General features: G+C 42.6%; 1 protein-coding gene across 1 annotated transcript; it reads left to right on the forward strand.

Annotated features, from left to right (window-relative positions):
• Window positions 1–127: 127 nt before the first annotated feature.
• Window positions 128–9,309, forward strand: TYW3 (tRNA-yW synthesizing protein 3 homolog). The gene is made up of 6 exons (XM_068953568.1): window positions 128–317; window positions 606–686; window positions 5,496–5,594; window positions 6,420–6,491; window positions 6,794–6,927; window positions 7,848–9,309. Exons 1-6 carry the CDS (start codon window positions 144–146, stop codon window positions 8,068–8,070), a joined length of 783 nt encoding a protein of 260 aa, XP_068809669.1. The 5' UTR covers window positions 128–143; the 3' UTR covers window positions 8,071–9,309.
• Window positions 9,310–9,842: the final 533 nt, after the last annotated feature.

The raw sequence follows: 9,842 nt of genomic DNA on the forward strand, positions 1-9,842 counted from the left end.
CCGTTGGGGGCGGGCCAGGCCGGGCCGGGCCGGGGCGTGTCGCGCGCCGAGGCGTTGTGTCCGGCGCGGGCCGCCGTCGGTGGAGGGCGCGCGCCGAGGCGTTGTGTCCGGCGCGGGCCGCCGTCGGGGGCCGGGCCGGGGTGATGGCGGCGTTCGGGCGGCGGAAGGCGCAGCGGCTGGCGCGGGCGGACGGGAGCCGGGCGGGCGGCGTGGACGGGCGGGTGGCGGCGCTGCTGCGGCTGCTCAACGCGCAGCCGCCCTTCTGCACCGCCAGCTCCTGCGCCGGCCGCGTCCTCCTGGCGCAGCTGCCCGCCGCCGTGAGTGGGCCGGGCCGGGGGAGGGGCGGGCGGCGGGCCGCGCTCCGGCCGCGGCGGCTCGGCAGCCCCCAGCCCGTCTGCTCCCCGGCGGCGGCTCCGCTCTCGCTGCTCGCCCTGGCGGCGGACGCGCCCTCGGCGATGAACGGGCTCAGCCCGCCCTCCTGCGCCTTCGTGCCCTGAACAGCTTTAAAAGCTGTGAGACGGTTCTCGCGGCATCACGCCTCCCCCGAGGAGGAGGTAACCGCGTGTGGCTGTGGCGCTGGTCCAACCGTTTCTCTTTGTTGCTAGGACAGTGACAGGTACGAGGTCCAGAAGAAAAACTGCTCCTGGCTGATGGTGACACACGAATTGTGCGTCAAGGACGATGTGGTAAGAGCACAGTGCCGTACAACCCCTGCATCTGTCTAGTGCGGCGTTCCCTGTGCCCTGGAAAACATGCTGTGTGGAAGTGGGAGAAATCTCTGTTTTTTTCTTCCTGATACTGAGCTGAATTGATGCTCTAATTCCAGAATAAACTTTTCTGTAGGTATCCTGCTTAGTAAACTCTACACATCTTCTTTGAAGTGAAAGATTTTAAGCTTAATATTTAATTTCCTCTGTAGTTGTAAATGCAGCTAATATGAAACTTGAATAATTTCTTGTTCACCGTCTAGAGTAGTATATTTGACCATCACTGTAGTTCAAATGAGAGTTGTCATTTCTGTTGCTTCTGAAGCAAAATGTTGACTTTTAAACAGTATCTTCTGAAAATCTAAAATACAGTGATTTCCTTTTTTTTTTTTGAAACCCTTTCCTTACTCAGAATAAGCAGAACCGAGTTTTTCTTAAGCAAGTGAAAGATTACTTTTTGTGTAACAGTGTATTTTTCGTTTATGCAGTTACTCATCTATTCTTTGTGTTTCCTTCTCACTGGGTTGCCAGCAAGATACCAACTGGAGATTAATTTTGATTTAAACACCTTTGTATCCAGACCTAAAATAACTTGTGTAGAATACTAGCTGGTCTTAAGACGGTAATGATCTAGTCTTTAGTAGATTAGGCTGAACTAAAGGAAAACAGTATATTGCTTTTTTAATGCTGGAGTAAGAACTGCTGTATGAAACCAGGTATCTGCCTAATGAAAGTTCTGTGTCAGGCAGTGGCTAAGATTGTTTCTGAGTAAGCAACAACATCGCTGCAGGACACAGACGCAGGATAGCGCGGTCTTTATCCTGCTCTTCCCACAGTTCCAGTCTAACAGCAGTAATTGGAATGCTTTTTTTCAGCATGTGTTGCTTGTGATTACTGACTGCCGTTTGTTATCCTCACAAACTGTTTCATAAGCTCTGGCCGTTCTGCCTTTGTGGTTTTGGGCAGAGATTCAAGAAGCAACCAAAATGAGATTACTTTATCGCTGTTATCAGTAGACATGTTCAGATGAATGTGCCAATGCACATGTTAATTTTGTATACATCAAGTGCTTCATTACCAATTGTCATGAGCCCAGCTTGCTGTGGAACAGCCTTCATTTACGAACAGACACCTGATAATAGTGAATCTCTTATGCTGCATTTTTAATTTAGTATCTTAAAATTCCCTGAAATGTAAAAAAAAAAAAAAACTCGTTTCTTGTTTTTTTTTTTTTTTTTAGTATGCTTTCAAAGTAGACTGCTCTCATTACATCTCTGCATTGTATATGCCAAAATTGAAGCGGTTACAACATCACAAGTTCTCTCGCTTGATTCCTAGCTCACTTTACAGATATGCATACGTTTGCACGCACACACAAAATCCTCTGAAAAGTCTGTCTTCATGAATATCTGTTCTGAATTTTTGTTCTAAATTCAGCAGCTTACTAGCAAAGCAGAGCTTGCTGCGGTTTCCCTCAGTCAGTTTTGGATTGAGCAGGACCCAGCAGGTCCTTGCAGATGACTCTTAGCAGAGGAACTGCTCTCTTCTTTTCCGTTCCCTCTAACGGGTAGGCTGCTAAGAATTTTTTAATGCATGAATTGCAAGTGTAAGAAAAACGCCTTTGACTAATTTTTCAACAGTTACACTGTATTATATGGTAGAGGCTGGCTAGTCCAATGTTTAGGAAATGAGAGGGGAAGCAGAGTTCATGGATTTTATCTGTTTTGCTTTTCAGCTGGCAGATTGTTTGACTTCACTGTGTATATCAACCTCAACAAAACGAGCTTAGAATACTTGTTTTGTAATTGATTGTTACACCTTTACTCTCCCAATACTTAGAGAAGAAGCTTTATGTATTATGGAGTACCTGTTCACAAGGTTCTTGATGCCATACAAATATAATCTCAGAATTATACAAGTAATATAAAACAGAAATGGCTTACTTTTTTTCCTTGGCATACTATTGGTATTCAACTTAGTCACCTTCAACTTTGGTTTTTAGGCTGTAGATACAGCAGAACTTGGGCAGCTGCTGTTGAATACTTTAAGATATGCGTGTGCAGTCTCTTCTGGTTTTTCCAGGACCTCTGCATACATAGTCTGTCCGCACAGACGTGGATAAAACTATAAGGTATGCCTTCTGCTGTTGTTTTTTCATCCTGCTGGCAGACCTCTCACATGCCTTGCATGAGTGTTATGTGAGTTTAGTACAGGGTATCTGAGGAGTACTTGCCCCGCTTCTGGAGCGGGTTTTGCAGAGTGCAGTGCCCCGTGCACTGCTCTGGCCAGTTTGTAACTTCTACCCAGGCCAGTAAGCTGACTGCAGCTGTGCAGCGCGGAAGTGAAAGCGTTTGCTGGAGGACAAACACGCGCTGTTTCTAGAACAAGGACTGTGCAGTGCACTGTGTGACGGTAAATGCTCTGCCGCGGTCAGTCATTAAACGCAGTCAATCACTTCCTGCTTAGTGTCACTTTATCCGTTGCTTCTGTGTTTGAAATAGAGGGATTTCCATTTGTGTAAGCTTTTTTACATCTTATCACCGACAGATAGTTTCTGCCCTTTCACTATAGCAGTTAGACTTCTGACGGTTCGTAGATGAAGGGCCTAATCCTATTCCCACTGGGTGTTTTACCGTCAGTTTCGTTGGGAGCAGAGCTGAGCCTCAGACGGTACAGACTCGACAGAAAACTGCTTTCAGTATTTCCATATTAAATTGATTTTACAGGAAACCAGTGATTTAGAAGCAATAAGATAATAAAATACTCAGAATATTTCATTCTGTCAATAAGCTTTTTGGTGAAACTAGTAAGCCAGCCTTGGGGCAGCGCTAATGGTCCTGTATGGCTTTAGTCATCGTGACTTTCTTATGTATTTCTAGTCTCACTGAAAAATCTGTCTCGTGACTGCCTGCTAAATTACTTAGCTTTTCCAGAGAAACAGAAACCCTTAAAAACAGCCCCTCCGGTATCGTACACTCTGATCACAGTTGATGGTATGTTCTCTTGTTACAACGTTGGTCTCTCAGACAGGTCTAACTTGGCTTCCAACCACAATAAATGCTGGTCAGTTGGATGAAGCCGTGCGCTGTACTGCTCTGATGGCTCAAACAGAATTTTCAAAGATGGGAAAATATCTGAAAAGGAAACACAGACATCCGTGGCGGGTCTCAGCCTGTGTTGCGTAGACTGCCGCGTGTGTTTCGGTTCCTGTTGAAATCAGCACAGCCCAGACAGACACGGCACAGCACAGGGCCTCGGCAGTGCGCGCGGGCAGCCTCGGGCAGCGCTGCCTGGAGAAACCGCGCTAGCTCTGCGTGACCTCGGCTTGGACAAGGGAGCTCTCTGACCACGTTAGCGCAGTCTCAGGCAGAGTAGATGCACCTCGGTGCAACGCTGTGCCGACACAATTGCTTCCAGGCCCAAGCGAACGCTAAATAAGTTAGCTTAGGTATTTCTGCACAACGCTGCCTTGTGCAATGCTGATCGCCTCTGCTTCTCATCAGCTTTAGCACAGCTGCGGTTACTCGGCGTTTTTTAAAATCTGGCACATAACTTGTGTGACTTAGTCACTCAGAAAGAGCTCCTTTCAACTCAGAATAATGATAGATACAGAGGGGATGCTGTATAAGCACATTTAATTATTTTTCAGTATTTAAAAGGAAAAGAGTGTGCTGTCACTTACGCAGTTTCCTTTTATGCTGTCAGTAGTGTCTAAAAAGCAGGTGAACTTGATTATTTTCTTAAGGTTTTATTGAATATATTCATTTTGCAGGAAACATGAGAAAGGATAGACAAAAAAGCATGAGAAAGCAGTTCAAACTTCCCAAGTTAATATATCAAAATTTTAATGCTGTGGATTAAGCAAGTGAATGTGAACAAGAGGTGGGAGCGGGGGGGGCGGGGAACCCACACAGTACATAAATAATTAAATAATCATTAAATAATCATTAAATGGAATAAATAATGTACCTGCCTCAGAGCAACCTTTCTGAAAGGAAGGAAGTAACCTCAACCCTGGAAATTGTTCTCCATAAACATAACATAGAAAAACAGATATATTGTAATACTGTGCAGTACAGAACATCAAGAGCTTTCTCCGTACTGGCGAGCATAGGAGAATTTGTCACTAGCATCCCACCCTTTTTGCAACACTGGGGTCGATGGTAACCTCTATAATTTTATGTTTATGAAGTTATTTGCTTTTTTTTTTCCTGTGGGTTTATGCCTGTAATTTCAACCTCTGAAGGTTTTTTATCTTTCTAACTCTCCTACAGTAGGCTATGCATTATTGTTTAAACTAGGATTAAAATGCGATCAAGTACCTTAAGCTATAAATTTAATCTGCTGTAACCCTGAAAGTTCTCTGAAGTTGAGGAATGTATTTCAGGAACTAAATGTCTTTGATTGTACAGAACAGCATAAAAAGCCTGACTGCTCAGGTTTCATCTGATTGCAGTGAAACAGTCGTCTTCCTGTGCGGTACTGACTATATCAATTCATTTGAACGTACAAAGAAATAAACAGGGAAGCACATTAAAGTTTTAAAGTCTATCTTGCCGTGAATTTCTTTCAAACTTAGTTTATCTAACAGAAATGTGGAGGTCCATGCAATTTCTGTGTTACTAGCAATGAAAAACTGAAAGCAACTGAAAGAAGTTGATTGCTTGCATCTCATTTGCTGCATTTTTAATGTTTGTTTTACACACTGGCTAGCTCTTATTTTCATTATTTGCTAGTTTTGCAGTGCACATTTGCTCTATTGATATGAATAATTTGTGTATTTTCCAGATGACTGCACTAGAGAAAGCCACTGGTGACGTTGTGCTCAAGTTTGAACCATTTGTTCTTCATGTGCTGTGTCAAGAGCTGCAACATGCACAACTTCTGGTAAAATTGCATCAAGTAACAACGTTACGTTGTTGTTCTGTTATGTTCCTTGCTGCACAAGTAAAAGTATTGGCTCCTGAGTAGGTTTTAACACTTAAGAATATTCCCAGATGTACTGCATGTTTAATCACTAGGGTAGCAAAATAAGCTAATGAAGAAAACATAGCTTTAAACTTACTAGACATTTTGCTGTACTTTTTAGAAAACAAAATTACTCAGCTATACTTCTGTATTCTTGCTGAAGCAGGTTGGCAGGTAAAACAGTTTTCCCGGTGAGCCTATGTTGCTTTCATTGGCTGAAAGTGAGAGGTTTTTTAAGTCGTTCTGCTACTGGCCCGGCCGTTTGGCTCCAGCATTTCAGCTAATTGAGTAATACCTTTGCCTTCTGCCTTTCCAGAACGACTCTGGAGAGTCTAACACATGATGGTTTTGTTCCATGATTCATATAGAAGAGGGAGCTGATTAACAGCTTTGACTGTATTGCTGCCCTCTGAGCTACGAAGGTGTTGCCCAATTGTCTGGGTACCAGCTCCTCGAGATGAAACAGTACAGTGCGAGAGGGGCGTCAATGTCTCCTCTGCTTTAATGGTTTAAGGTTAGATAATCAGTTGACTGTGATTTTCTGAAAACCAACCACAACGTTTTGTGACTTCCTGTGAGTTTGATCTTACAAACATTTGAATATAACTATGATTGCATTAATTTGGAGATATGGTTTTGAGTAAGTTCTTGCAAAACTGGGTTCGTAACTTGCATTGCTATCCATAATACGCTCTTGCTGTGAAAGTATGTGTGACCTGTTTAAGACATTTATTTGTTCTGCAGCATGCCGTAGCTATTAATTCTGGGTTCAGGAACTCTGGTATTACAGTTGGCAGAAGAGGAAAAATTGTGATGGTAAGGTCTTTTCTACTTAACTATAAAGAATTTAACAAGATATTTCATTAATGTTAACCGGAAATTTTTAAGAGCTGAGATCTGAATAGTAACGTAAAAGACAGCTATGTCACAATACACCATGGTGAAAAAAAAAAAAAATATATATATATATATATATATATCTTCCTACTTTACTTGATGGCAAATTAAAAAAATGTGTGCGTGTTTTTCTTCTTATAATGAGTTGCCCGTGTTATTTGAATAACCTCTGTACAATAAAAATCTTTATACTAAATGAAGACTTATACGTGTGTTCTTAGGCTGTGCGGAGCACTCATTGCTTAGAAGTTCCGTTGAGCCACAAGGGGAAACTGATGGTCTCTGAAGAATATATCGAGTTTCTGATACACACAGCTAATCGAAAAATGGAAGAGAACATGAGGAGGATTGACAGGTTTGTTAGATTACACTAATCCTATTGATGGCATTAAATCCAAAAGTGAAAAATGGATAGGAGAGGCTATGTAAGAAGAAACCTACACATTTTAAAAAAAAAAAAAAAAAGACAGACGTGACAGATCTAAACTACAAGTTCAATTAACTTTTTTGAGCTCTGAAGACTGTAAACTGTTTATTTAAACAAAACCTATAAGCAGTATGAGTTTGCAGACTGAGGTTGTTACTGAGTAGCATTTAAGTTTCTTTTGCTAATGACAACAGCAGCATTTGTTATTTTAACACAGTAACAGTTTCAGATGGTTTCAGGTTGCAGTGCACACTTTAATCACCTACATGCTTTTTACAGTTTCCAAAACTGATGGTTCATGAAGGAGACAGAAGGTTACCTAGATCTGGGGTCTTTAGGTGTGTTTCCAGGTATGAGGAACAGAACAGGCAGAAGAGCCAAATGTCATGAAGACCAAAAGGATGCTGGAGATGCACCTATTTTTACTAAGACCAGTTTGTTTTTATTTGGCCATTTAAAATCTCTGTAGTTGTCAAAGAGAGGCTAAAAGTTATGGTGAATGGTAGCAGTCCAGCTTACTATTAATGTAGTTGTTTATTAAGACACTTAAGATGGTACCATTTTATGGTTTCTGTTAAGTTAATAGGGCCTTAATTGCACATAGGTACATCCACTAATTGATTTCTAATATACAGACATTAAAAAGAGAAGTGACATGACATAAACAGGACACATGCTGCTACTTCTAATTTTTCTTGCAGTATTAATTGGAACATTTAAAGTTTAGTCATGATTTAGTTTTCTTCATACATTTTGATTGCATTACAAAATCATTAATTTTTCAGAGTAATTTTGCAGATCCTGTGCAAACCTGCAAAAATAGTAACTACGCATTTATTTCCTTCTAGGTTCTACAACTGCTTACAGTTAGCTTTGAAAGCTGGCCTCAGCACAAACAACTCGCCTTCTGAAGAGAGAGAAAAGAATCCCCATGTGTACGTTCGCAGAAGAAAGAGAAAGAGTGTTCAAAAACACGGTGTATGCACCTCTCCAAAGGATCGTAACGAAGAAATAGAACGTGAGGATGACACAGAAAGCAATGTTGATATTTTTGGTGGAATTATGGTGTAGACTAAGGCATTTGAAAGCATGTGGCAAAGTGAACAATCATACTGCTCTTCATAAGAGATACAGATACCGCTCTGTTCTAAGTAGTTCTAAGTAGTAACACTCTCGTGGACATTTACCTGAAGCAAGCAAGTAAACAGAATTGTGACCAAGTTTAATGCTGCAGAAGCATGGAGAACAAACCCTTAGAAGGTATTCTTTAGACAAGATAGAATGTATTTATTTTACTTTGTCTGTCAGTTATCACACAAATAGCTAGTTTGCTGCAGCCTTTGGCGACCTTCTCTATGGAAGCAATCCCCTTTAACTGCTGGATTTAGCCCTTCTAAATTTTGCAGAGGAAGGAAGCTCTGAGAACTGAGTTACCTTGAAGATTTTTGTCCCGGTAGGAACTCTGCAAGGCAGTGTGCAGGAATGCAAATGACCCTTTCCAAACAACACAAAGCCATGCATTAGTCAGCCAAAGTACAGTATCTGCTCGCTGCGCCGCACAGCCTGTAACCAACAGGTTCCTTTCCTGCCTGTTGCACGGGGCAGCAAAGTTGATGCTTGTTTTTCTGCACTTTGCTCTTAGTTTCAGGCTTTAGCCCCACTGTTGATGTGTTCTGCTTCCCTTGGCTAGCAGCCATTAAGTGTTTTTTTTTCTTTGCATCTTCTAGCCAACACTGTATGCTGATAGTTCGTTAGTTCACTTATATATGTTTCTATATGGCTAGCACCCAGCTCCAGTTTCAACTGTCAAGCAAAAATTCAACTGTGAGTATATAGCAACAGGCCTTCCTAACAGGCTGTAAGTCACTGGCATTCGATAAATGTTATTGCACTATTTTATACTTAATTTGTATATTCCTACGATGTACCCCTGGAAAAGTTGCTCAATACTGGTAGTTTGTTTTGCAAAAAAACAGGGAATTTGTAAACCTTAGCCACAATGAACTCGGAGCCCTTACTTTTATGACTCAGTGGTTGCTAACACTACATCACAAGACCCTGACTGAAGGAAATGGTTTATTGGGTATAGTAACTCCCAATTTATAGAGCTGGGGAGCTGTCATTGTTTCCATTACATAAACCTACATCTTGGGGGTATTTTAATTCCACTGTAAAAATTTGGCATACTAGGTAGCAGCCAAAGGGAAAAGTAATTGGGGACTTTAAACAGATTCTGGAAGACATGTTGGGCCGTGATTCCAGTAGCAGGCACGCCAAGAAAAATAAACTTGTGCCTTTGTGTGTTGCTTATTTGTGTTTCCACCTTATGACTTGTACAGTTCGACTGGTGTCATTTGTTTCGTTCTTCCCAATGGCTTGACAGACCTCAGCCAGTGCTGGTGGTATGGGAGAGTGAGAACCAGCCCACTTCCATCCTTTTTGCAAGAGGATTGCCGTCAGCTACGTGAGTTGACGCGTCAGCCGGCTGTTGCCGTCCTTAGCAGAAACGGACCGAAAAGCAGAAAGAAGAATCTCTGCTGTTGTCTTCCTTCGCGTAGGGGACAAGCCACTGCTGACCAATGCTAGTTTTTATTAACGCATGTCAGCTGGTGAAGGCACGGAGTGCACAGGGTGTTAAACACTACACGAGACCTTCAGAAATAATATGCTATAAACGCTATTCGTTGTTCTCCAGCCTCACACGGATTTTGGTGCGCTCGCCCTTGTTTCATTCCAGCTGGGCCTGGGGCAGCGTTTGTCGCACTGAAGAGCAGGGCGGTGGTAGGACGCCGTGAAGGAGGACGGGTCAGCGGGCAGCCTGGACAGGTCCAGTGCGCCCGCCG

This window comes from Struthio camelus, chromosome 8 (genome assembly GCF_040807025.1).
Source record: "Struthio camelus isolate bStrCam1 chromosome 8, bStrCam1.hap1, whole genome shotgun sequence".
NCBI classification, from domain to species: Eukaryota; Metazoa; Chordata; class Aves; order Struthioniformes; family Struthionidae; genus Struthio; species Struthio camelus.

Bases quoted from the DNA above. Each gene is read 5' to 3' on its own strand.
- TYW3 (XM_068953568.1), top strand. From the start codon at position 144: ATGGCGGCGTTCGGGCGGCGGAAGGCGCAGCGGCTGGCGCGGGCGGAC. The intron at 6,492-6,793 runs GTAAGGTCTTTT...GTGTGTTCTTAG, and splicing joins GAAGAGGAAAAATTGTGATG to GCTGTGCGGAGCACTCATTG. The intron at 6,928-7,847 runs GTTTGTTAGATT...ATTTCCTTCTAG, and splicing joins AACATGAGGAGGATTGACAG to GTTCTACAACTGCTTACAGT.